Source organism: Scardinius erythrophthalmus (assembly GCF_964197995.2).
Source record: "Scardinius erythrophthalmus genome assembly, contig: HAP1_SCAFFOLD_532, whole genome shotgun sequence".
Lineage (NCBI taxonomy): Eukaryota > Metazoa > Chordata > Actinopteri > Cypriniformes > Leuciscidae > Scardinius > Scardinius erythrophthalmus.
In genome coordinates this window covers 1-27500 of record NW_028296086.1, presented here as the reverse complement: position 1 = coordinate 27500, position 27500 = coordinate 1, and the positions used below count along the sequence as shown (strand labels likewise).

The 27500-nt window shown below is 49.5% G+C and overlaps 3 protein-coding genes across 3 annotated transcripts in view; 1 reads left to right on the top strand and 2 right to left on the bottom strand.

The window, feature by feature from the left end:
• tmem43 (transmembrane protein 43) overlaps positions 1-10377 on the bottom strand; it is a gene marked incomplete at its 3' end in the record, with an annotated part of 11245 nt that extends 868 nt beyond the window's left edge. The window contains 10 exon segments of the mRNA XM_081395060.1: positions 1870-1944; positions 2100-2227; positions 7801-7871; positions 7955-8024; positions 8146-8195; positions 8953-9047; positions 9441-9578; positions 9664-9693; positions 9696-9821; positions 9892-10377. Of these exon segments, the coding sequence (XP_081251186.1) occupies positions 1870-1944; positions 2100-2227; positions 7801-7871; positions 7955-8024; positions 8146-8195; positions 8953-9047; positions 9441-9578; positions 9664-9693; positions 9696-9821; positions 9892-9903 (795 nt within the window).
• A 235-nt stretch (positions 10378-10612) lies between these two features.
• On the top strand, positions 10613-21155 carry LOC308686622 (rab GDP dissociation inhibitor alpha-like). Its single transcript, XM_081395062.1, has 11 exons — positions 10613-10716; positions 10799-10906; positions 11416-11512; positions 11590-11724; positions 18050-18248; positions 18408-18539; positions 18641-18740; positions 18885-19056; positions 19135-19279; positions 19348-19402; positions 20079-21155. Exons 1-11 carry the CDS (start codon positions 10675-10677, stop codon positions 20217-20219), a joined length of 1326 nt encoding a protein of 441 aa, XP_081251188.1. The 5' UTR covers positions 10613-10674; the 3' UTR covers positions 20220-21155.
• Positions 21156-21279: 124 nt separating this feature from the next.
• On the bottom strand, positions 21280-27481 carry LOC308686621 (NADH dehydrogenase [ubiquinone] 1 alpha subcomplex assembly factor 3-like; the record flags this gene model as incomplete). Its single annotated transcript, XM_081395061.1, is given in 6 exon segments — positions 21280-21472; positions 21548-21649; positions 27129-27194; positions 27297-27371; positions 27373-27444; positions 27446-27481. Coding segments are annotated over 6 exon segments (447 nt in total), but the record flags the coding sequence as incomplete, so codon positions are not given.
• Between the last annotated feature and the right edge of the window lie 19 nt (positions 27482-27500).

Genomic DNA, 27500 nt, shown 5'->3' with positions numbered 1-27500 from the left:
CGTTTACTGAAGTCCACCATAGCCACAATGCTGACCTGCAACACACACACACACACACACACACATATACACACACTTTCTTACACTGCTGCGTCGCCACAATACTGACCTGCAACACATTTTAACTATTTACTGAAGTCCACTTAAAAGAAATGATTTACAGGGACATAAACACTATAGATGCAGTCAGATGCACATGATCATGACCAGTGGCACACAGCAGATCTTCACAGTATTTAGCGTCACTCAGTTGTTATGGATACAAGTAGCACCGTCTCCGCCAGATAGGACACACACACACCCACCCATATATACACATATACACACACACACACACAGAAATACACACACACACACACATACTGTATATACACACTAGTGGTCGACCGATATGGGATTTTTAATGGCCGATGCCGATATTGAGAAAGCAATCTGGCCGATATGAGGCCGATACAATACATGTGAATACAGTAAATGAGAGACAAAGAATATTGGTGAAACTAAATGAACATTTATTGTACATACAAAATTCTTTTTGCAATAAAAAATATTTACTAAGAAATTAAAATTAAATGTAAACAAAAAGGTAAGGTAACACTTCAATAAATATAGTTTTAGTGCAGCTTCTTGTCTGCTTTAATATTTACAGTAATGTTTTCAGTCACATAAATAATTACTGCTGCTTACTGCAACATTTTAAATAACATTTATCATTAATAAACCAATCTAAACAATATTCATAAATTAATGACAAAATAGTATGTGCAATTACAGTATACATTTTATGTACAATACATGGTTAAATATAAATCTCACATAGTTTATTTACACTATTTACTTTAAACAGGTTGTTTTACTTCACGTATATTTAAATAATAATGATTTATGTATTTAGTTTTGCTTGTTTGTTTCTTTAAAAAACATATGAAAATGTATACTAAAAACGATATTACACCAATCATGGATAAATAAATACAGTAGATAGTGAATAACATTTTCAAGGATTTCTTTTCAAACGTAATATTATTACATAGTGTTTATTATTACTCTCATCCACCTCACGCGACCACTGATCTGTAGTGCACGCGACCCAGCTTTTCCGTGCACGCGAGTCCGTTGGAAAACAGCGTCTAGTTTAAATGTAACCCGAGAACAACGCGCGTATCTGAGGAACAGCCAGTCACAGGATTCTTGACTGTTTGTGAGGTAAAATGTTTTCAGTTTTGTTTGAATTCGTTTATATCACATCTGTGACCCCCACTGGAGCTGCCGCTGGGCTGCGGATCTGACATATCACGGTACTGTTTGAATAGACTCTGCTGCACGCCGGAGTGTTTTTGTGTGTAACACAATGTAGCGTCAGGTTAGAAAGCGAATGCGAATGGTCATTTACTGTGTCTGTCAGATGCTTTACTTCTGAGTGGCTTGTCTTACGGTGCTGGGCGGAGCAGAGCGAGTGTATTCAGTTCATTCACGCTCGCTCTGTATGCGTCAGTGGAGAAAAGCGCTAATGCACAGTCACAAACTGTTTTGAAATATATCGGCCAAACGGAAAGATTTATCGGCCGATGCCGATATCTAAAAAATTCCAAATATCGGCCGATATATCGGTCGACCACTAATACACACACATAAATACACACACATACACACACACACACACACACACACACACACAGAAATACACACACAAATATACACACACACACACAGAAATACACACACACACACAGGTACACACACACACACACACATATACATACACACACACACACACACACATAAAAACCCTCAAATGCCTGATGATCATATTTGTTACTCATGAAGTAAACTGAAGTCGCTTCAGTCCAGCTGATGGGCTGTTCTCACCTTATGGGCGGGGCCAGGATAGAATGAGTCACCGCAGAGACCAGCGTAAGCGAAACGAACACGCACATCACCGACCTGAACAACAACACAACAACATCACGTGTGTGTGTGTGTGTGTGTGTGTGTGTGTGTGTGTGTGTGTGTGTGTGTGTGTGTGTGTGTGTGTGTGTGTGTGTGTGTGTGTGTGTGTGTGTGTGTGTGTGTGTGTGTGCGTGTGTGTGTTCGCTCACCTCTGGACGTCGAGGGTTTGCCGTGTGGTAGAAGTAATCGTCCTGCACTGTCAGGAAGGGGTTGGTCACAGGAACAGGAACTCCTGCGAGACTCAGCGTCTGGAAGTCATTGATCTGCTCCACCAGCCCTGAAACACACACGTGTGAGCAACACGTGACACACCTGAGGAAGAGGATGTAACATCTGGACCAATCAGACACACACAAATTATTCACTATATTTAATGAATAATCCAGCAAACTCACTCACTCAACAAAGGCCTGTGAAACTTCCCCTAAAACTAACATCCCAAGTGAAGTGAACACACCGGCAGAACCCGGAGTCCAGCGACAGGACACACTGAGACCGGCAGAACCCGGAGTCCTGCGACAGGACACACTGAGACCGGCAGAACCCGGAGTCCTGCGACAGGACACACTGAGACCGGCAGAACCCGGAGTCCTGCGACAGGACACACTGAGACCGGCAGAACCCGGAGTCCTGCGACAGGACACACTGAGACCGGCAGAACCCGGAGTCCTGTGACGGGACACACTGAGACCGGCAGAACCCGGAGTCCAGTGACGGGACACACTGAGACCGGCAGAACCCGGAGTCCAGTGACGGGACACACTGAGACCGGCAGAACCCGGAGTCCAGTGACCGGACACACTGAGACCGGCAGAACCCGGAGTCCTGCGACAGGACACACTGAGACCGGCAGAACCCGGAGTCCTGCGACGGGACACACTGAGACCGGCAGAACCCGGAGTCCTGCGACGGGACACACTGAGACCGGCAGAACCCGGAGTCCAGTGACGGGACACACTGAGACCGGCAGAACCCGGAGTCCAGTGACGGGACACACTGAGACCGGCAGAACCCGGAGTCCAGCGACGGGACACACTGAGACCGGCAGAACCCGGAGTCCAGCGACGGGACACACTGAGACCGGCAGAACCCGGAGTCCTGCGACGGGACACACTGAGACCGGCAGAACCCGGAGTCCTGCGACGGGACACACTGAGACCGGCAGAACCCGGAGTCCTGTGACGGGACACACTGAGACCGGCAGAACCCGGAGTCCTGCGACGGGACACACTGAGACCGGCAGAACCCGGAGTCCTGCGACGGGACACACTGAGACCGGCAGAACCCGGAGTCCTGCGACGGGACACACTGAGACCGGCAGAACCCGGAGTCCTGCGACGGGACACACTGAGACCGGCAGAACCCGGAGTCCTGCGACGGGACACACTGAGACCGGCAGAACCCGGAGTCCTGCGACGGGACACACTGAGACCGGCAGAACCCGGAGTCCTGCGACGGGACACACTGAGACCGGCAGAACCCGGAGTCCTGCGACGGGACACACTGAGACCGGCAGAACCCGGAGTCCTGCGACGGGACACACTGAGACCGGCAGAACCCGGAGTCCAGTGACGGGACACACTGAGACCGGCAGAACCCGGAGTCCAGTGACGGGACACACTGAGACCGGCAGAACCCGGAGTCCTGCGACGGGACACACTGAGACCGGCAGAACCCGGAGTCCTGCGACAGGACACACTGAGACCGGCAGAACCCGGAGTCCTGCGACAGGACACACTGAGACCGGCAGAACCCGGAGTCCTGTGACGGGACACACTGAGACCGGCAGAACCCGGAGTCCAGTGACGGGACACACTGAGACCGGCAGAACCCGGAGTCCAGTGACGGGACACACTGAGACCGGCAGAACCCGGAGTCCAGTGACCGGACACACTGAGACCGGCAGAACCCGGAGTCCTGCGACAGGACACACTGAGACCGGCAGAACCCGGAGTCCTGCGACGGGACACACTGAGACCGGCAGAACCCGGAGTCCTGCGACGGGACACACTGAGACCGGCAGAACCCGGAGTCCTGCGACGGGACACACTGAGACCGGCAGAACCCGGAGTCCTGCGACGGGACACACTGAGACCGGCAGAACCCGGAGTCCTGCGACAGGACACACTGAGACCGGCAGAACCCGGAGTCCTGCGACGGGACACACTGAGACCGGCAGAACCCGGAGTCCGGCGACACTGAGACCGGCAGAACCCGGAGTCCTGTGACGGGACACACTGAGACCGGCAGAACCCGGAGTCCTGCGACGGGACACACTGAGACCGGCAGAACCCGGAGTCCGGCGACACTGAGACCGGCAGAACCCGGAGTCCTGCGACAGGACACACTGAGACCGGCAGAACCCGGAGTCCTGCGACGGGACACACTGAGACCGGCAGAACCCGGAGTCCTGCGACGGGACACACTGAGACCGGCAGAACCCGGAGTCCTGTGACGGGACACACTGAGACCGGCAGAACCCGGAGTCCTGCGACAGGACACACTGAGACCGGCAGAACCCGGAGTCCTGCGACAGGACACACTGAGACCGGCAGAACCAGGAGTCCTGCGACAGGACACACTGAGACCGGCAGAACCCGGAGTCCTGCGACAGGACACACTGAGACCGGCAGAACCCGGAGTCCTGCGACGGGACACACTGAGACCGGCAGAACCCGGAGTCCTGCGACGGGACACACTGAGACCGGCAGAACCCGGAGTCCTGCGACGGGACACACTGAGACCGGCAGAACCCGGAGTCCTGCGACGGGACACACTGAGACCGGCAGAACCCGGAGTCCTGCGACGGGACACACTGAGACCGGCAGAACCCGGAGTCCTGCGACGGGACACACTGAGACCGGCAGAACCCGGAGTCCTGCGACGGGACACACTGAGACCGGCAGAACCCGGAGTCCTGCGACGGGACACACTGAGACCGGCAGAACCCGGAGTCCAGTGACGGGACACACTGAGACCGGCAGAACCCGGAGTCCAGTGACGGGACACACTGAGACCGGCAGAACCCGGAGTCCTGCGACGGGACACACTGAGACCGGCAGAACCCGGAGTCCTGCGACAGGACACACTGAGACCGGCAGAACCCGGAGTCCTGCGACAGGACACACTGAGACCGGCAGAACCCGGAGTCCTGTGACGGGACACACTGAGACCGGCAGAACCCGGAGTCCAGTGACGGGACACACTGAGACCGGCAGAACCCGGAGTCCAGTGACGGGACACACTGAGACCGGCAGAACCCGGAGTCCAGTGACCGGACACACTGAGACCGGCAGAACCCGGAGTCCTGCGACAGGACACACTGAGACCGGCAGAACCCGGAGTCCTGCGACGGGACACACTGAGACCGGCAGAACCCGGAGTCCTGCGACGGGACACACTGAGACCGGCAGAACCCGGAGTCCTGCGACGGGACACACTGAGACCGGCAGAACCCGGAGTCCTGCGACGGGACACACTGAGACCGGCAGAACCCGGAGTCCTGCGACAGGACACACTGAGACCGGCAGAACCCGGAGTCCTGCGACGGGACACACTGAGACCGGCAGAACCCGGAGTCCGGCGACACTGAGACCGGCAGAACCCGGAGTCCTGTGACGGGACACACTGAGACCGGCAGAACCCGGAGTCCTGCGACGGGACACACTGAGACCGGCAGAACCCGGAGTCCGGCGACACTGAGACCGGCAGAACCCGGAGTCCTGCGACAGGACACACTGAGACCGGCAGAACCCGGAGTCCTGCGACGGGACACACTGAGACCGGCAGAACCCGGAGTCCTGCGACGGGACACACTGAGACCGGCAGAACCCGGAGTCCTGTGACGGGACACACTGAGACCGGCAGAACCCGGAGTCCTGCGACAGGACACACTGAGACCGGCAGAACCCGGAGTCCTGCGACAGGACACACTGAGACCGGCAGAACCAGGAGTCCTGCGACAGGACACACTGAGACCGGCAGAACCCGGAGTCCTGCGACAGGACACACTGAGACCGGCAGAACCCGGAGTCCTGCGACGGGACACACTGAGACCAGCAGAACCCGGAGTCCTGCGACGGGACACACTGAGACCGGCAGAACCCGGAGTCCGGCGACACTGAGACCGGCAGAACCCGGAGTCCTGCGACAGGACACACTGAGACCGGCAGAACCCGGAGTCCTGCGACGGGACACACTGAGACCGGCAGAACCCGGAGTCCTGCGACGGGACACACTGAGACCGGCAGAACCCGGAGTCCTGTGACGGGACACACTGAGACCGGCAGAACCCGGAGTCCTGCGACAGGACACACTGAGACCGGCAGAACCCGGAGTCCTGCGACAGGACACACTGAGACCGGCAGAACCAGGAGTCCTGCGACAGGACACACTGAGACCGGCAGAACCCGGAGTCCTGCGACAGGACACACTGAGACCGGCAGAACCCGGAGTCCTGCGACGGGACACACTGAGACTGATGAGTTTTACGACCCCAAAAAGGAATTTGCAGGGAATTGTGACTCTCACTTAATTCTTGCTGAGAAGGAGAAATAAACCCTGTTAATCCTATATATTCTATATATGTCCACGTGAGAAATGTATTAGCACACATCTAATGTTCCTCTCATGATGTGGTTTGGCCCATGTCTTCATTTTCTCTTCTAAACTCTTTTGGATTAATGTTTCAGACTTGCATACTATGGTTAACCAAACTCATATGTGTGGCATGTTGAGTCTCTATAAACTCTTTGTCCCCCATTTGTTAATTTACATTACATTTTGCTTACATTAGTATTGTAAGAATCTTGAAGATTCTTTTCTTAAACACAATGGGTCGTAAAATATACCTCCAAAGGGAAATCTTCTCATTGGCTCACACACCTCCAGAGGGTGTGGCATCTTCACGCTTTAAAAATCACTGATCATAAGTTCACGTTTTTTACTCTCTTACTCTCTTCTGGAGTCCTGATGTGAAGATGATGCTGAGCTAGAAGTTTCTAAGAACCCCATGCGTGTGCCAGGCTGCGGCCTTGTCTTTCCATTCCCCAAAGATCCTCTGACTCCCACTGGTTCTCTCTCATCAACACCACACCAGCAAAGATCAACTGGAGCCTCACCAAACTGCATCAAGACAGTTTCATTCAAATGGGCGAGACATGCAAGGAGGAGAGGAGGAGGAAGAAGAAGAGGAGAAGGAAGAAGAAGAGGAGGAGGAGGAGGAGGAGGAGGAAGAGGAGGAGAGGAGGAGGAAGAAGAGGAGCAGGAGGAGGAAGATGAGGAGAGGAGGAGGAAGAGGAGGAGCAGGAGGAGGAAGAAGAGGAGGAGAAAGAGGAAGAAGGGGAAGAAGAGGAGGAGAGGAGGAGGAGGAGGAGGAGGAAGAGGAGGAGAGGAGGAGGAGGAAGAAGAGGAGCAGGAGGAGGAAGATGAGGAGAAAGAGGAAGAAGGGGAAGAAGAGGAGGGGAGGAGGCGGCGGCAGAAGAGGAGGAAGAGGAAGAAGAGGAGGAGGAGGAGAGGAGAAGCAGGAGGAAGAGGAGGAGGAGAGGAGGAAGAGGAGGAGCAGGAGGAAGAGGAGGAAGAGGAGGAGAGGAGGAGGAGAGGAGGGAGAGGAGGAGGAAGCGGAGGAAGAGGAAGAGCAGGAGGAGAGGAGGAGAGGAGGAAGAGAGGAGGAAGAGGAGGAGAAGAGGAGCAGAGGAGGAAGAGGAGGAGGAGAGGAGGAGAGGAGGAAGAGGAGGAGGAGAGGAGGAAAGGAGGAAGAGGAGGAGGAGAGGAGGAAGAGGAGGAGGAGAGGAGGAGAGGAGGAAGAGGAGGAGAAAAAGGAGGAAAAGGAGGAGGAAGAGCGTGTTCTACCTGTGGACAGGAAGAGCCTTCCGACCCAGACGTCCGGAGCCACGACCGTCACACTCTCCACTGCCATGGCACTGAGAAAAAACACACACACACAAACGTCACACACACAGACACACAAACGTCACACACACACACGTCACACACACACACACACCTGGGGTTCATGTGTCCGACCTCCTGATCGAAGTGTCTGCTGTTGATGACCTCTGACTTCCACTCAGTGTCTGTAAGAAACACAAGCTCAGTGAGTGTGTACGTGTGTGTGTGTGACGTTCCCGAGACGCTGCGAGAAACGGCAGGCGTCTGTCGACACACACTGTACGAGTATGTGGTTTTGGCACTCACTGTACGAGTACGTGGTTTCAGTCTTCGTCTCGCCGTTTTCCTTAATGTCCCTAAAAGGAATGAGATCAGTGTGATAAACGTGAGTGAATCAGATGATGAATCAGTATGAATGCGAGTGAATCAGTTTGACTGCAAGTGAATCAGCATGACGACTGCGATTGAATCAGTATGAAAGCGAGTGAATCAGCATGATGACTGCGATTGAATCAGTATGAAAGCGAGTGAATCAGCATGATGACTGCGATTGAATCAGTATGAAAGCGAGTGAATCAGTATGATGACTGCGATTGAATCAGTATGAAAGCGAGTGAATCAGCATGATGACTGCGATTGAATCAGTATGAAAGCGAGTGAATCAGCATGATGACTGTGATTGAATCAGCATGAAAGCGAGTGAATCAGCATGAAAGCGAGTGAATCAGCATGATGACTGCGATTGAATCAGTATGAAAGCGAGTGAATCAGTATGAAAGCGAGTGAATCAGATTGATGACTGAGATTGAATCAGTATGAAAGCGAGTGAATCAGCATGATGACTGCGATTGAATCAGTATGAAAGCGAGTGAATCAGTATGAAAGCGAGTGAATCAGCATGAAAGCGAGTGAATCAGCATGAAAGCGAGTGAATCAGCATGAAAGCGAGTGAATCAGCATGAAAGCGAGTGAATCAGCATGAAAGCGAGTGAATCAGCATGATGACTGCGATTGAATCAGCATGATGACTGCGATTGAATCAGTATGAAAGCGAGTGAATCAGTATGAATGCGAGTGAACTGATGTCCGTGTGTCAGTCAGGTGTGTGTGGACCTGCTCTCGCTGTACTCCACCCACTGGAACATCTCCACCCGCCTCTGCAGCTTCACCGCCTGCACCGTCACACCGTAGTTTGGGTCGTACAGCGGCTGCGAAACACACACATCCATCAGTCCATTCACCGACACCGGATTCCATTCAGCTCTCATTTTCATTCCATATACATTCATTTGGATCAGATACAGTACATACATTTTTCTCAAAGAAAACAAACTCTCTGAACTAATGCTGTAAACTATTTAGAAGCCCTGTCAGCCGCTACATTACTGTAATATTACAGGTTAAAATGTATGTCTTCTGCTGAACACAAAAGAACATATTCTGAAGAATATGGGTCAACTGTTGATGGGCCCCATTGACTTCCAGAGTTTATGCTTTTTCCATACTATTAAAGTCAATGGGTGAACTGTCCCTTTAAGAGTCGATATCGGTTAATCTAAATGATGATCGATTAAAGTCGATTAAATAATCAGTATTGTTACCTGTGCGGTCTGCAGGGTTCCGGTCAGGTGAACCAGGCGATTGTTATTCTGAGGGTCCAACAACATCAGATGTGGATGAAGAGACACGACCTGAGAGAGACCCTCATCCAGAGACGAGCTCGTGCGCAGCGCGCGACCCTGCGGACACACATGATGGACAGATGATTGACAGATGACGGACAGACTGACTGAATGAATGATTTCCTGACTGACTGACTCTCACCTCATTCGTGAACAGCACGTATATGGACAGCGCGAACCGTATATGGACAGCGCGAACAGAACCGCGCCCGCGATCACGCCGCCGGTGCTCGCGCTCAGGCGCTCCAGGAAACCCTCGGGTTTGCGCTCGTGAACGCGCGTGTGCTGCTCACCTGAGAACTGACAGGTGAAGAGTTATTTCTGCAGCAATTACACATCGCACACATCACACACATACAGAGTGACTTACTGCTTCAGTCATGCTGTGTGTTTGAGGAAGAAACACTGACCAACGCGGTCGCGAATGTAAAGCCTTTAGCGTCCGGAAACAGCAACGCGCGTCTGTTTCTGATCAGACTATCGCTTTTAAACGCCCTTACAGCGGGAAAAAGCGAAACTCACAGAACCGGTTCAGCGGATCGAGGAAGTTTCAGGCGCTGAGCATGCTGGGGGATGTAGTCACTTTCGCGCTCGCTGAGCATGCTGGGAAATGTGTATGGACTGTCTAAAGCTCAACTGTTTGATTGTCATCGCAGAATGTAAACTATATTGTCGTTCAGTTCTAATATCATAAATATAACTGTAAGATATTATAACTTTAACATCATGATTTTCTGTGAAGCTGCTTTGAATCAAAGTGTGATTGCTATATGCATAAAACTGACTTTAACTGAGCACTCAATAATAATATATATACTGATAAACATTGTTTCATTACAATTATTGTGTACTATAATTGTATCTTTATATTTTTCTCGTCCTATTATTGTTAAAATATTGTCTCAAATCTAAAAATGTAGCAAAATCTTAAGTACTAGTCTAGACCTCCTGGCACTCAGACAGAGAGTGAGACTGTGTGTGAGTGTGTGTGTGTGTGTGTGTGTGTGTGTGTGTGTGTGTGTGTGTGTCAGTGATCCTCATATGACGCCAGGATTATGAGTTTAGGATAATAAAGTAATTACACACACACACACACACACACATGGCTGAGACAGACGGATGAAGTGTGTGTTCCAGACGGTCGAGTGTCAGAATGCCGGAGTTTGATGTAATTGTTCTGGGAACGGGACTGAAGGTAAGAAACATCAGACTGGTTGATGTCAGTTATTGATGATGATGAAGATGATAATGATGATGATGATGATGATGATCTACAGGAATGTGTTTTATCTGGACTGATGTCCGTCAACGGGAAGAAGGTCCTTCATATCGACTGTAACCCGTATTATGGAGGAGAGAGCGCCTCTATTTCACCTCTGGAGGAGGTCAGCTGACAGACACACACACATACACACACACACACTCACACACACACACACACACTCACACACACCAGCCCACATTACTACCCCCCCCACACACACACACCAGCCCACATTACTACCCTACCCCCCCACCAGCCCACATTACTACCCTACCCCCCCACCCCCCCACCCCCACACACACACACACACACACCAGCCCACATTACTATCCTCACCCCCCCCCCCCACCCACACACACACACACCAGCCCACATTACTACCGGAGGGGATGCAAAAAAAATTTAACAATAGCCTACCATCTCGCTATCATTGATATTAATGAATCTATTTTTTTATTTATCTGAGGTGCCATTATGGCCCTCTTTAACCCCTGCTCACACACATACACACACACACACACACACTCACACAAGTTTGCATCACCAATTCTGTTATTTTCCTGTTGCTTTGAAACAATCTGTATTATATAAAATGTTCTAGAGATAAATCTGACTTGAGTTGTTCTTCAGCTTTATAAGAGGTTCCAGGTTTCTGCTCCTTCGACACCAATGGGACGCGGGAAAGACTGGAATGTGGATCTGATTCCCAAGTTCCTCCTTGCGAACGGTGAGAGTCGTGAGTATGAGTGTGTGTGTGTGTGTGTTTGATGATGATGATGATGATGATGTCACTCTTCATTACAGGGCAGCTGGTGAAGATGCTGCTCTACACTGAAGTCACTCGCTATCTGGACTTCAAGGTGGCTGAAGGCAGTTTCGTGTTCAAAGGAGGGAAACTTCACAAAGTTCCCTGCACTGAGACCGAGATACAAGCGTCAGGTAATGTTCCTTCATTCACAATTACAGTTCATTTTTATATCTTTTATTTTTTTTAGTACTTCAATATAAAGTAAATGTCCACGAGCAAGGACCACATCACAACCATGAATGTGGGAATAATTTATTGAAGAGAATTGGGCATGAGGTGATTCGGGGATGAATCGGAAGGATGAAGTGGAAGGGGGAAAGTGATGGTAGTCAGGTTGATCTGTTATTGAAGAGAGTTGGGGATGAAGTGAGTTGGAGATGAAGAGAGTTGGGGATGAAGAGAGTTGGGGATGAAGAGAGTTGGGGATGAATAGGGGAAGGATGAAGTGGAAGGGGGAAAGGGATGGTAGTCAAGTTGATCCGTTATTGAAGAGAGTTTGGGATGAATAGGGGAAGGATGAAGTGAAAGGGGAAAAGGGATGGTAGTCAAGTTGATCCGTTATTGAAGAGAGTTGGAGATGAAGGAGATGGGGATGAAGAGAGTTGGGGATGAAGAGAGTTGGGGATGAAGAGAGTAGGGGATGAAGAGAGTTGGGGATGACTAAGGAAAGGATAAAGTGGAAGGGGAAAAGTGATAGTAGTCAGGTTGATCTGTAATTGAAGAGAGTAGGGGATGAAGAGAGTTGGGGGTGAATAGGGGAAGGATGAAGTGGAAGGGGGAAAGTGATGGTAGTCAGGTTGATCTGTTATTGAAGAGAGTTGGGGATGACTGAGGAAAGGATAAAGTGGAAGGGGAAAAGGGATGGTAGTCAGGTTGATCTGTTATTGAAGAGAGTTGGGGATGAATAGGGGAATGATGAAGGGGAAGGGGAAAAGTGATAGTAGTCAGGTTGATCTGTAATTGAAGAGAGTAGGGGATGAAGAGAGTTGGGGATGAATAGGGGAAGGATGAAGTGGAAGGGGGAAAGTGATGGTAGTCAGGTTGATCTGTTATTGAAGAGAGTTGGGGATGACTGAGGAAAGGATAAAGTGGAAGGGGAAAAGGGATGGTAGTCAGGTTGATCTGTTATTGAAGAGAGTTGCGGATGAATAGGGGAATGATGAAGGGGAAGGGGAAAAGTGATAGTAGTCAGGTTGATCTGTAATTGAAGAGAGTAGGGGATGAAGAGAGTTGGGGATGAATAGGGGAAGGATGAAGTGGAAGGGTAAAAGTGATGGTAGTCAGGTTGATCTGTTATTGAAGAGAGTTGGGGATGACTGAGGAAAGGATAAAGTGGAAGGGGAAAAGGGATGGTAGTCAGGTTGATCTGTTATTGAAGAGAGTTGCGGATGAATAGGGGAATGATGAAGGGGAAGGGGAAAAGTGATAGTAGTCAGGTTGATCTGTAATTGAAGAGAGTAGGGGATGAAGAGAGTTGGGGATGAATAGGGGAAGGATGAAGTGGAAGGGGGAAAGTGATGGTAGTCAGGTTGATCTGTTATTGAAGAGAGTTGGGGATGAATAGGGGAATGATGAAGGGGAAGGGGAAAAGTGATAGTAGTCAGGTTGATCTGTTATTGAAGAGAGTTGGGGATGAGGAGAGTTGGGGATGAATAGGGGAAGGATGAAGTGGAAGGGGGAAAGTGATGGTAGTCAGGTTGATCTGTTATTAAAGAGAGTTGGGGATGACTAAGGAAAGGATAAAGTGGAAGGGGAAAAGTGATAGTAGTCAGGTTGATCTGTTATTGAAGAGAGTTGGGGATGAATAGGGGAATGATGAAGGGGAAGGGGAAAAGTGATAGTAGTCAGGTTGATCTGTTATTGAAGAGAGTTGGGGATGAGGAGAGTTGGGGATGAATAGGGGAAGGATGAAGTGGAAGGGGGAAAGTGATGGTAGTCAGGTTAATCTGTTATTGAAGAGAGTTGGGGATGAATAGGGGAATGATGAAGGGGAAGGGGAAAAGTGATAGTAGTCAGGTTGATCTGTTATTGAAGAGAGTTGGGGATGAGGAGAGTTGGGGATGAATAGGGGAAGGATGAAGTGGAAGGGGGAAAGTGATGGTAGTCAGGTTGATCTGTTATTAAAGAGAGTTGGGGATGACTAAGGAAAGGATAAAGTGGAAGGGGAAAAGTGATAGTAGTCAGGTTGATCTGTAATTGAAGAGAGTAGGGGATGAAGAGAGTTGGGGATGAATAGGGGAAGGATGAAGTGGAAGGGGGAAAGTGATGGTAGTCAGGTTGATCTGTTATTGAAGAGAGTTGGGAATTAGGGTTGGGCGATGTCCCCTAAATTGGCAGTTGACGATGTTTACAGTAAAACATCGCGATGGACGATGATATCGTCGGGGGGGGGGGGGGGGTTGTGTGCTGACGATCACGAAGAGACAGGGAGAGTGCACATTGTAGCTACTTACATCTACTGTGTTTACGCCACGGGAATACTCGGCTTGGCATTTTGAAATATTTCTATGTTTATTTGGCCGTTCAGGCGCGCAACCGTAGACAAAGACTACTTGACCATGTTGCGCTCGGAGCGCGCGCGCACCATCCTGTCAGTAGAATTCAGTTCTCTTTCGCGACTTATCGTGCTTTTGATTTTTCTTTTCAATAGCACATCCTGCTCTTTTCTTTCTTATTCATGTTTTGTTATGAACTTTACATAATCGTCAACTGAAATCTGCGCGGATTATCAACACGATACATTTAGGCCTATAGGACATAAAGGGTCTCTGCGGCAAAAGTGAAAGTACCAGCGGCCAACGGGTGAAATGTTTCTCTTTGCACAGCAAAGCACCCGTTTCAATAAAAGGATATATTAAAGTTTATAAAGCCTACTTTTACATTTTCATTGCTGTTTTAAAATGAATTTCGCCATCACCTTAAACAAGCTGTTCTGCTTGAATCCCAGTGCAGGAGCTGTAACTGTTAGGTTACCACAGAAACGTAAGCGTTTGGTTGATTGCTGTGGTGACTCGTGACACTCGCGAACAGCACTGAACACACACGTCTTCATTTTTTTTATCGTTTGTTGGTAAAGGGTGAGAGACCTTGCGAGCCACACGAGCCATAGGTTCCCAACCACTGGTGTACACACGAAAACGAACTGCCGTGAGACTGGGCTGGTCTGACAGGGTGGGGGGCGTGGCATCACGATGGTGGCTCTCCATCGTGATGTCGGTCAGCCATCACGATGGACGATGATATCGTCCATCGGCACAACCCTATTGGGAATGACTAAGGAAAGGATAAAGTGGAAGGGGAAAAGGGATGGAAGTCAGGTTGATCTGTTATTGAAGAGAGTTGGGGATGAATAGGGGAAGGATGAAGTGGAAGGGGGAAAGTGATGGTAGTCAGTTTGATCTGTTATTGAAGAGAGTTGGGAATGACTGAGGAAAGGATAAAGTGGAAGGGGAAAAGGGATGGTGGTCAGGTTGATCTGTTATTGAAGAGAGTTGGGGATGAATAGGGGAAGGATGAAGGGGAAGGGTAAAAGTGATGGTAGTCAGGTTGATCTGTTATTAAAGAGAGTTGGGGATGACTAAGGAAAGGATAAAGTGGAAGGGGAAAAGTGATAGTAGTCAGGTTGATCTGTAATTGAAGAGAGTAGGGGATGAAGAGAGTTGGGGATGAATAGGGGAAGGATGAAGTGGAAGGGTAAAAGTGATGGTAGTCAGGTTAATCTGTTATTGAAGAGAGTTGGGAATGACTAAGGAAAGGATAAAGTGGAAGGGGAAAAGGGATGGCAGTCAGGTTGATCTGGGCGTCTGATGTTGGTGGCCAGGAGACTCAGAGTGGAGGCATCATCTCAGTTAAATGTAGGCAGAGTGATTAGGACCCCCAGATATTGGGAAGAGCTGAGGTGAGCTTGGCTTGATGGAGGTCATTGCAATTGTTACGAATGTAAGAGCTTCTGAAGATCAACAGCCAAGGAGTCGGATCATCTCGTCTGAAATACCTCATCTGGCCACTGAGATCGCTGCTCTGATGCGTAAGGAATGTATTGAGTAGTGTTCTGGAGATATACCGGTAATACGGAGGATTGATAGAAGTGCTTGCTGAACCAGAGTCTTGTGGCCAGTTTTCATTAAGAAAGAGCTGATCTTGGGAGATGCTCTGGCAATATGCCTGGAGTAAACTTATTCCGATTTAGATTTGAATGGGCTGAGGTAGGAGTTTAAATGGAAGATGTAAATAAGGTATGAAGCTCCAAATGGGTCTGTTTTGCTTCTCCGAAGAGTGAATATGACTGTGACTGTGACTGTATGACTGTGAATATGCGCGATGACAGGGTTTAAATAGCCTGAGCGTAGAGAGAGGATGCAGAGGCTAAGTAGACCATTCATGAACCCCAAAAGGATGGTGGCTATGATTGTGGAGTATATTTCGTAAAGTGCTGAGGAGAACACGTCTGACTGCGAGTTGAGAGAACTGAACTTTGGGGGCCATTCGGCAGCAAATCCACCGTAATACCGGCTGAAACCTCTGAAGGGTGCTGCATTAGTGCATTAATTAGAGTCATCGGCATGAGTGATGTAGTCATTGTAGAAAATAATGAATGCTATTCCAAGATGAGGATTGTTGCCAGAGGCGCATTTCAATTTGCATGCATCATCTAACATGACTCTGTCATGGACTCTGTCAGGGGGTGGTTGCTGCTTTTGACAGAAGGATTTCACATGAGGGATTATCCAGATGCCTTAATTGAGGTGGCCTAGAAGTACTAAAAACTATCACATGTGTGTTTATCTATAGGATGTTGGAGAAAAGCAGAGTGATGCGGAGGTTTTCTTCTCTGATAATGGATGTAGAGGTGCGACGATTAGAATTGGTCGAGAAGGTGGAGGATGTAAGGGAGTCTTTGATTGTTGAAGAGAATCCAGTATAGTGCTTCTGAAAGGGAGTCGAAGATCTTAAGGCTGCTTCTGAAACTGAAGATGAGGTGTACGGCAAAGTAGTATGCGCTCTTCCAGAGGACTTCAAAGAAGCACCAGAAATCTGGGTGGATAGGCATGTTTAAGATATCAGAGAAATCAGGAGTTGTATTGTTGTAAACGGCAGCTAAATTTGTGAGCGTAGCTGCTGAAAAGGAAGAAGGGCGATGGACTGCTGAAGCTGGCCCGGTAGGTGGCGCTGATGTGGCTGAAGTATGGGATGTTGCTGGATGGTAGGATGGTATGATGTAAGGGTGTTGGGGGAGGGAGGGGAAAGGATAGACTGGTTGAAAATAGAAATGGAGGTTAAAGGAGTCCAGATTGGCCCACATGAGGTAGAATTCCTTGGGCACTGGAAGGTATCTGGAAGGTATGGATGGAGGGATGGAGAGATGGATGGAGGGTCGGATGAATGAATGAGGGAGGGATGAATAGATAGGTGGATAAATAAATAGATTGAGAAACATCGGAGTAAACATATAAATGTATTGCTGTGAATTGAAGGAGATGTAGAGGAATGGATGTTGGGATGAAGGATGTATGTGGTTGGCGTTTCTGAGCAAATTGTGAGCATAGAGAAGAAAGGAATGATGAATTCTTAGAGAAAGATGAGATGGGGCGAGTGCCGGTGTAAACATAGCTTGGACACCGCTAGGGGGAGCTAGAGCTGCAGTCTGAGGCTGTTGTGGAGGAGAACGTCTCGTGACGGAGAATGGCATGTGTGCTGTTGCCGGAAGCACTGAAGGCTCAGAGTTTGTTTGACAGAAGTTTTGGTGGATGCTGCATACGGTTGGAATAATCTCGTTTTGTTATCTGAACAATTGAAGTGGATGCCTTTGCTTTCAATGATGTTGAAGGCAAGCCATGGTCCTGTTCCTGATGTTGTCCTCAGATCTGGTAGACATGTGGGAGCGCCGAGAAGGGTTATCAGGAATTGAGTGCTGGGTGGCTGGCAAAGAGAACGATGAAGCCGATGTCCACGTCTACTATAAGTCTGGTGATCTCGGTTCATGGTCTGCAAAGGTGGAGAAGGGGGAGCCTGGGAACGAGTCGGAGTTGGAGACTTTTCTTGAGATGGTTTGGTCGAGAATGCTCGCAGTGAGATGTGAGATAATCCTTGATGGGGTGGAATTGAAATCGAACAATCGTCATCTGAATCATGCTAGTTAATCTGTATCTCTGAATCCGTAGTGAGTGAACTTCGAGAGAACGAGACAAACAGTACTCTAAGGGGCGGCCCAATATAAGGTTTTCAGAAGTCAGGTGACTGCTTGAGGCGTGGCCCTGCTCCCGAATCTTAGTTAACAAGTCAACTCCATAAAATAAGAAATGTTGCCTTGGCAATTAACTGAACCACCCCACACACACACACACACACACACACACATTTTTTTACAATTTTATTTCAGTTTATTTCCAGTGATGTAAATGTTTGTCTGGAAGTTTTTAGTTTGAGTTACCGCTGATGACCCCGGTGTTTCTCCAGATCTGATGGGGATGTTTGACAAGCGCAGGTTCCGTAAGTTCATGTCATTCATCCTGAATTTTGAGGAGAACGATCCGCGGACGCATCACGACATGGACCCGCGCAGAACCACCATGAGGGACGTGTTTCGTCACTTCGACCTGGGCGATGATGTCATGGAGTTCACAGGTCACGCTCTCGCCCTTCACGTCAGCGACAAGTGAGACAAACTCTTACATTAATGAACAGTATTAGGGAAATATAACACTGTCCATGCGATGCTATGCTAATGTCTTCTGGGAGTCTCGGCCTCTTCTGTTGTGTAGATGTTACTCAGTTCCTCCTTCTGTGTGTAAAACCGTCTGTAAATGTCTGTCAGTTATCTGGAGCAGCCGTGTCTGGCGACCATCAACCGGATCAAGCTGTACTCCGAGTCTCTGGCACGCTACAGCCTCAGCCCGTACCTCTACCCGCTGTTCGGTCTGGGCGAGCTGCCACAGGGATTCATCAGGTAACTGAGGTTGACACACATGACATGAGAGCGATGAGCCCTCACACACACACACACACACACACACACATGAGGCGTGACAGACGCGTGTCGCTCCGCAGGCTCAGCGCCGTCTACGGGAACAGCTACATGTTGAACAGACGTGTGGACGACATCGTGATGGAGGGCGGGCGAGTGGCGGCGGTGCGATCCGAGGGAGAGGTGAGCAGAAACACACCTTCATGATGATCATGATCAGTTATAGTTGTCATTATAGTTATAGTTACAGTTACAGTTGTCGTTATAGGTATAGTTAATGTTACAGTAATCGTTACAGTTATTGACTGCGTTTGCGTCCCGATGCAGGTCTTCCGCTGTAAGCAGCTGATCTGCGACCCCAGTTATACGCCGGCGCGCGTGAAGAAGGCCGGCCGTGTCATACGGGTCATCTGTCTGCTCAACCACCCCATCAAAAACACACAGGACGCCAACTCCTGCCAGATCATCCTCCCGCAGGCGCACCTCAACCGGAAGTCAGGTGAGCGCCGGAACACTTGTGTGTGTGTGTGTTGGTCTGCAGCTCGCCGTCAGACGCGTCTGCTGTGTGTGTGTGCAGATATCTACGTGTGTCTGCTGTCCTACTCTCATAACGTGGCGGCCGAAGGGAAGTACATCGCTACCGTGAGCACCATGGTGGAGACCAGCAACCCTGAGAAGGAGGTTCAGCCCGGGCTGGCCCTGCTGGAGCCCATCATGGAGAAGTGAGAACCCAGCCTCTCAGCTGTGGCCTGGTGGACATGCGTGTCACTCACGTGCTTTTGTCCCGCAGGTTTGTGTCGGTCAGTAACCTGATGGTCCCGACGGACGACGGCCGCCGCAGTCAGGTAACAAACCAGCTTTATTAACACAGCTTTATTTCATAACACAGAGTCAAGCGTCACGTAGAGCTGCACGATTCTGGACGATTCTCCCACGATTCTGAACAGAAAACTAAACATATAACATGTTATTTACTAGAGGTTCGGACAAAATATTAATTGCTGCAGTCTATTTAAAATGTTTCATTAATCTGAATTAATTATTGTTGAGTGAATGATTCAATGACTCACCAATTAAGACTTGACTTATTTCATTACTGGATGAATCAGCATTTTTGAACGAATCTCTTGAATGAATGATTCAATGACAAACACATGTTTTTAACAGAAACTTAAAAACAGTAACCCTACTGGTGTAATCAATCATTATTATGTCAAGTTACTTTCAAACAGTGATTTGCTCTATTTTATTAACCCTAACCCTTATCTCTACCATCTGAACTATAAACTTTTATCCCAGTTCTTCTGTGATAATATGAATGATTAGTAACAGAAATAAGTACAGTGTGTTTTATTCCTGTACATGACAACGGCTCTCTCTGGCTCACACGCAGATCTGAATGTTCGCTGTGTTTAATAGACAGAGCCGAATCAATGTCATTTAGGAAGGAGATCACGTGGGTTTAAATCTCTAGTGTCACGTGACGCCGGCGCTGCCGGTTTTATTGTGTTTTCCGTCTAGATCTTCATCTCTCGATCCTACGACCCCACAACGCACTTAGAGACAGAGACCGAAGACATCATGGATCTGTACCGCCGCATCACGGGGTCAGAGTTCATCTTCAGGAACCCCCGAGACGGCGACGGTGACTCTGACGAGTGAACGAGGGATCGATCCGCCAAACCTCATCGTTCTGTCATCATTACCGTTCCAACACAACTGAGGAACACTGTCTCTGGGTTTTTTTGTCCTTCAAAATAGCCACTGAAGAACAAAAGTCATGCAGGTTTAGAACGAGTAAATGATGACAGAACGATGGGTTTTGGGTGGACGATCCCTTTAAGGGTCCGTATTTCCCCCTGCTGTTGATTTTCAGGGTCAGAAACACGAAACTACTGACTTCAGCTGAATCAGGCTGCGTCCACGTTAATCCAGATTCATCTGAAATCCACTTTTCCAAAAGCTTCTTGTCCACACTGAAAACACTTACTGCATGAAACCTGATAAAAGCTCCCTGAGATGATAGCGAGAGACCAGACTAAATACAATTATTCTTACATGATCATTAAATTAGCAAATGATCTGGCCACTCTTACTGGGCTCACTGGGCTCACAAATCACCTTTCCACGTTTGGTCTCAAATGCAGTCGTTCTCATGTTGGACCGCAGTGCATTTTCTGTCGCCTTTGCAGGAATGTAATATGAAGATTGTACAAAGTCAGATTCATCTTTGGCAACATTACGAAAGTGAATTGCACAAATAGACATAGATATTTATGGATACGATATGTGTCACATGATTAAACGTGTGTATCGTTTTTCAGCCCAAACTATAACATGCATCCGCTTGCGAAGGACAAACTATAGAGAAAATGATGCGTTTTCACGTGCGTCTGGATTAATGTAGACGAAGCCTTAGCTAATTCAAATCAACTAGAATCAAACCAACACATGAACTCGATGGTAGTTTGTGCAGATCTGTTCTTCTGTATATGATCACTGATGTTTGTTGTAAGTGTTTCCTGCAGTCCTACAGTTGTCCACTTCTGTGTGTTCAGTGATGTTTGTGTGGTAGATGGGAATAAAGATGTGCACATGATGACGAGTGTGTGTGTTCATGAGCTCAGATTAACCCGTTATCACAGAGGACAGAGAGACGGATTAACAGCCTCAATCTGGGACACACACACACACACACACACACACACACACGAGTGTTTAATACCTTTAATCTGTATTCACTCTACAGTCATCAGCATAAAGACATTTACAGAGGTCACGTGACACACAAGAGGAAATGACATCACCAGACGTGACCGTCATTCGCCGGCGCTCGAGGTCGGGGGGGGGATCAGAGCGGCTGCCACCAATCGTCTCTCGCTGGACAGGAAGTTGAACGTCGCACATGCGTTCGGCTGCAAGAGAAGAGCTTCAGACGGTTAGCCTGCGCTAGCGTGATGTTTAATGGAGTGTGGAGAGCGAGACGTTACCGTGTCCTGAACCTCCACTGCGATGCCTTTCTTCCTCAGGAAATCCAGCACGTTTGGATCCAGACGCTCAGTGCGAGCTCCCGTCCCCACAACCAGAACCTCTGCAACATCATCCACAGTTACTGTTAGCTAACACATCATTTTCATTGCTTGAAATAAAATAATCATTAACTGAAATACACATAAGGGGAAAATATATTTCGGTTGAACTATAACAAGGGAATAAGTTATTACAATGTGGACACTGTGAACAAATCACTATATCGTGCACATGATTTACTTAAAATGAGGGAATGAATTATATGGTATGGCCGATTTACGCTATGTTACGTATATTACGTTACGTTATGAGGCAACAAATTATTATACCGTTGCCATGATTTAGTAAAACAAGGGAACGAATTAGTAAACGTGCTGTTGTGGGAACAAATTGTTTATTTGTGGCCACGATATACATATTTAATTCTGAATATCATGTATGGGGCTCCATAGAAATGAAATAAAATATAAAAACACTTATTTTATTTCAGCTAGTTGCCAAGGTGACAGTTCTCATTTTCATTTGGTTTAACTTGATGTACTAAAATAACTAAAACTAAAATTGAAATTGAACTGAAAAAACAAACACTAATAAAAGTCAAACAACAAAATTTTAACTAAAATAATGAAAATACAGAAACAAAAACTATAGTAGTATCTCGTTCATGTTAATATAACCCTGCTGCATACTGACTCCTAGCCTTTACAGTGGAACACTACAGTATCATCAGTGTACAGTTTCAGCATCACACACACCAGTGTTCACAACTCTGCAACTTTCTCGCTAGATTACTGACTTTTTAACAAAGAAACTACTGGTTAACATGTAGTCATTATTTCATAGTGGTTCCGTTGTCTGACAGAAAACATGTAAACGAGAACAGCTTTATATTATATGAAAATACAGTGTGTGAGCTCAGATTAGGAGAGACGACAGATGTGAAGTGGCGACAGGTGGAGCGTTACGCCATCTAGCGGCTCTTCACGCTGAGGACAGCAGGGGGCGCTGGTGTGCAGGAGTGTGTGTTTGCTGGTGTGCAGGAGTGTGTGTTTGCTGGTGTGCAGGAGTGTGTGTTTGCTGGTGTGCAGGAGTGTGTGTTTGCTGGTGTGCAGGAGTGTGTGTTTGCTGGTGTGCAGGAGTGTGTGTTTGCTGGTGTGCAGGAGTGTGTGTTTGCTGGTGTGCAGGAGTGTGTGTTTGCTGGTGTGCAGGAGTTTGTGTTTGCTGGTGTGCAGGAGTGTGTGTTTGCTGGTGTGCAGGAGTTTGTGTTTGCTGGTGTGCAGGAGTGTGTGTTTGCTGGTGTGCAGGAGTGTGTGTTTGCTGGTGTGCAGGAGTGTGTGTTTGCTGGTGTGCAGGAGTGTGTGTTTGCTGGTGTGCAGGAGTGTGTGTTTGCTGGTGTGCAGGAGTGTGTGTTTGCTGGTGTGCAGGAGTGTGTGTTTGCTGGTGTGCAGGAGTGTGTGTTTGCTGGTGTGCAGGAGTGTGTGTTTGCTGGTGTGCAGGAGTGTGTGTTTGCTGGTGTGCAGGAGTGTGTGTTTGCTGGTGTGCAGGAGTTTGTGTTTGCTGGTGTGCAGGAGTGTGTGTTTGCTGGTGTGCAGGAGTGTGTGTTTGCTGGTGTGCAGGAGTGTGTGTTTGCTGGTGTGCAGGAGTGTGTGTTTGCTGGTGTGCAGGAGTGTGTGTTTGCTGGTGTGCAGGAGTGTGTGTTTGCTGGTGTGCAGGAGTGTGTGTTTGCTGGTGTGCAGGAGTGTGTGTTTGCTGGTGTGCAGGAGTGTGTGTTTGCTGGTGTGCAGGAGTGTGTGTTTGCTGGTGTGCAGGAGTGTGTGTTTGCTGGTGTGCAGGAGTGTGTGTTTGCTGGTGTGCAGGAGTGTGTGTTTGCTGGTGTGCAGGAGTGTGTGTTTGCTGGTGTGCAGGAGTGTGTGTTTGCTGGTGTGCAGGAGTGTGTGTTTGCTGGTGTGCAGGAGTGTGTGTTTGCTGGTGTGCAGGAGTGTGTGTTTGCTGGTGTGCAGGAGTGTGTGTTTGCTGGTGTGCAGGAGTGTGTGTTTGCTGGTGTGCAGGAGTGTGTGTTTGCTGGTGTGCAGGAGTTTGTGTTTGCTGGTGTGCAGGAGTGTGTGTTTGCTGGTGTGCAGGAGTGTGTGTTTGCTGGTGTGCAGGAGTGTTGTGTTTGCTGGTGTGCAGGAGTGTGTGTTTGCTGGTGTGCAGGAGTGTGTGTTTGCTGGTGTGCAGGAGTGTGTGTTTGCTGGTGTGCAGGAGTGTGTGTTTGCTGGTGTGCAGGAGTGTGTGTTTGCTGGTGTGCAGGAGTGTGTGTTTGCTGGTGTGCAGGAGTGTGGGTGTTTGCTGGTGTGCAGGAGTGTGTGTTTGCTGGTGTGCAGGAGTGTGTGTTTGCTGGTGTGCAGGAGTGTGTGTTTGCTGGTGTGCAGGAGTGTGTGTTTGCTGGTGTGCAGGAGTGTGTGTTTGCTGGTGTGCAGGAGTGTGTGTTTGCTGGTGTGCAGGAGTGTGTGTTTGCTGGTGTGCAGGAGTGTGTGTTTGCTGGTGTGCAGGAGTGTGTGTTTGCTGGTGTGCAGGAGTGTGTGTTTGCTGGTGTGCAGGAGTGTGTGTTTGCTGGTGTGCAGGAGTGTGTGTTTGCTGGTGTGCAGGAGTGTGTGTTTGCTGGTGTGCAGGAGTGTGTGTTTGCTGGTGTGCAGGAGTGTGTGTTTGCTGGGTGTGCAGGAGTGTGTGTTTGCTGGTGTGCAGGAGTGTGTGTTTTGCTGGTGTGCAGGAGTGTGTGTTTGCTGGTGTGCAGGAGTGTGTGTTTGCTGGTGTGCAGGAGTGTTGTGTTTGCTGGTGTGCAGGAGTGTGTGTTTGCTGGTGTGCAGGAGTGTGTGTTTGCTGGTGTGCAGGAGTGTGTGTTTGCTGGTGTGCAGGAGTGTGTGTTTGCTGGTGTGCAGGAGTGTGTGTTTGCTGGTGTGCAGGAGTGTGTGTTTGCTGGTGTGCAGGAGTGTGTGTTTGCTGGTGTGCAGGAGTGTGTGTTTGCTGGTGTGCAGGAGTGTGTGTTTGCTGGTGTGCAGGAGTGTGTGTTTGCTGGTGTGCAGGAGTGTGTGTTTGCTGGTGTGCAGGAGTGTGTGTTTGCTGGTGTGCAGGAGTGTGTGTTTGCTGGTGTGCAGGAGTGTGTGTTTGCTGGTGTGCAGGAGTGTGTGTTTGCTGGTGTGCAGGAGTGTGTGTTTGCTGGTGTGCAGGAGTGTGTGTTTGCTGGTGTGCAGGAGTTTGTGTTTGCTGGTGTGCAGGAGTTTGTGTTTGCTGGTGTGCAGGAGTGTGTGTTTTGCTGGTGTGCAGGAGCTGTGTGTTTGCTGGTGTGCAGGAGTGTGTGTTTGCTGGTGTGCAGGAGTGTGTGTTTGCTGGTGTGCAGGAGTGTGTGTTTGCTGGTGTGCAGGAGTGTGTGTTTGCTGGTGTGCAGGAGTGTGTGTTAGCTGGCTGTAGCAGGAGTGTCGTGTTTGCTGGTGTGCAGGAGTGTGTGTTTGCTGGTGTGCAGGAAGTGTGTGTTTGCTGGTGTGCAGGAGTGTGTGTTTGCTGGTGTGCAGGGACGTGTGTGTTTGCTGGTGTGCAGGAGTGTGTGTTTTGTGTGTTTGCTGGTGTGCAGGAGTGTGTGTTTGCTGGTGTGCAGTGAGTGTGTGTTTGCTGGTGTGCAGGAGTGTGTGTTTGCTGGTGTGCAGGAGTGTGTGTTTGCTGGTGTGCAGGAGTGTGTGTTTGCTGGTGTGCAGGAGTGTGTGTTTGCTGGTGTGCAGGAGTGTGTGTTTGCTGGGTTGCAGGAGTGTGTGTTTGCTGGTGTGCAGGAGTGTGTGTTTGCTGGTGTGCAGGAGTGTGTGTTTGCTGGTGTGCAGGAGTGTGTGTTTGCTGGTGTGCAGGAGTGTGTGTTTGCTGGTGTGCAGGAGTGTGTGTTTGCTGGTGTGCAGGAGTGTGTGTTTGCTGGTGTGCAGGAGTGTGTGTTTGCTGGTGTGCAGGAGTGTGTGTTTGCTGGTGTGCAGGAGTGTGTGTTTGCTGGTGTGCAGGAGTGTGTGTTTGCTTGTGTGCAGGAGTGTGTGTTTGCTGGTGTGCAGGAGTGTGTGTTTGCTGGTGTGCAGGAGTGTGTGTTTGCTGGTGTGCAGGAGTGTGTGTTTGCTGGTGTGCAGGAGTGTGTGTTTGCTGGTGTGCAGGAGTGTGTGTTTGCTGGTGTGCAGGAGTGTGTGTTTGCTGGTGTGCAGGAGTGTGTGTTTGCTGGTGTGCAGGAGTTTGTGTTTGCTGGTGTGCAGGAGTGTGGTGTTTGCTGGTGTGCAGGAGTGTGTGTTTGCTGGTGTGCAGGAGTGTGTGTTTGCTGGTGTGCAGGAGTGTGTGTTTGCTGGTGTGCAGGAGTGTGTGTTTGCTGGTGTGCAGGAGTTTGTGTTTGCTGGTGTGCAGGAGTGTGTGTTTGCTGGTGTGCAGGAGTGTGTGTTTGCTGTGTGCAGGAGTGTGTGTTTGCTGTGTGAGTGTGTGGTTGCAGGAGTGTGTGTTTGCTGGTGTGCAGAGTGTGTGTTTGCTGGTGTGCAGGAGTGTGTGTTTGCCTGGTGTGCAGGAGTGTGTGTTTGCTGGTGTGCAGGAGTGTGTGTTTGCTGGTGTGCAGGAGTGTGTGTTTGCTGGTGTGCAGGAGTGTGTGTTTGCTGTGTGTGCAGGAGTGTGTGTTTGCTGGTGTGCAGGAGTGTGTGTTTGCTGGTGTGCAGGAGTGTGTGTTTGCTGGTGTGCAGGAGTGTGTGTTTGCTGGTGTGCAGGAGTGTGTGTTTGCTGGTGTGCAGGAGTGTGTGTTTGCTGGTGTGCAGGAGTTTGTGTTTGCTGGTGTGCAGGAGTGTGTGTTTGCTGGTGTGCAGGAGTGTGTGTTTGCTGGTGTGCAGGAGTGTGTGTTTGCTGGTGTGCAGGAGTGTGTGTTTGCTGGTGTGCAGGAGTGTGTGTTTGCTGGTGTGCAGGAGTGTGTGTTTGCTGGTGTGCAGGAGTGTGTGTTTGCTGGTGTGCAGGAGTTTGTGTTTGCTGGTGTGCAGGAGTGTGTGTTTGCTGGTGTGCAGGAGTGTGTGTTTGCTGGTGTGCAGGAGTGTGTGTTTGCTGGTGTGCAGGAGTGTGTGTTTGCTGGTGTGCAGGAGTGTGTGTTTGCTGGTGTGCAGGAGTGTGTGTTTGCTGGTGTGCAGGAGTGTGTGTTTGCTGGTGTGCAGGAGTGTGTGTTTGCTGGTGTGCAGGAGTGTGTGTTTGCTGGTGTGCAGGAGTGTGTGTTTGCTGGTGTGCAGGAGTGTGTGTTTGCTGGTGTGCAGGAGTGTGTGTTTGCTGGTGTGCAGGAGTGTGTGTTTGCTGGTGTGCAGGAGTTTGTGTTTGCTGTGTGTGCAGGAGTGTGTGTTTGCTGGTGTGCAGGAGTGTGTGTTTGCTGTGTGCTGGAGTGTGTGTTTGCTGGTGTGCAGGAGTGTGTGTTTGCTGGAGTGTGTGTTTGCTGTGTGCAGGAGTGTGTGTTTGCTGGTGTGCAGGAGTGTGTGTTTGCTGGTGGTGCAGGAGTGTGTTGTGCAGGAGTGTGTGTTTGCTCACCGATGCGGGCTCCAGCAGATGAAACAGAGACAAGCTCTCGGCTGTGATGTCGGTGTGATGGCCCACCTGCGACAGCAACACACACACACACACACACACACACACAGCGGTGAGCGCGGAGCTAGCGTAAAGCATGAGTATGTGTGCAGCGTTCGGCCGTTAGCTCACGTTCCACTGCAGGATGGCGGGCGGCACCAGGGCACACGGCCAGCAGCGGTTGCCGCTGTTGTTGAACCCTCTGGGGGCTGTAGCTGTAGATGATGGCGGCCCCGTCGGGCTCCTTCTGCATCACGGACACCGAGGTCCTCTGGTACAGGCTCGTCGTCAGCGGGGCCGAGCCTGTGGCTGTCGCACCGGGGGGCCGCTCTGCAG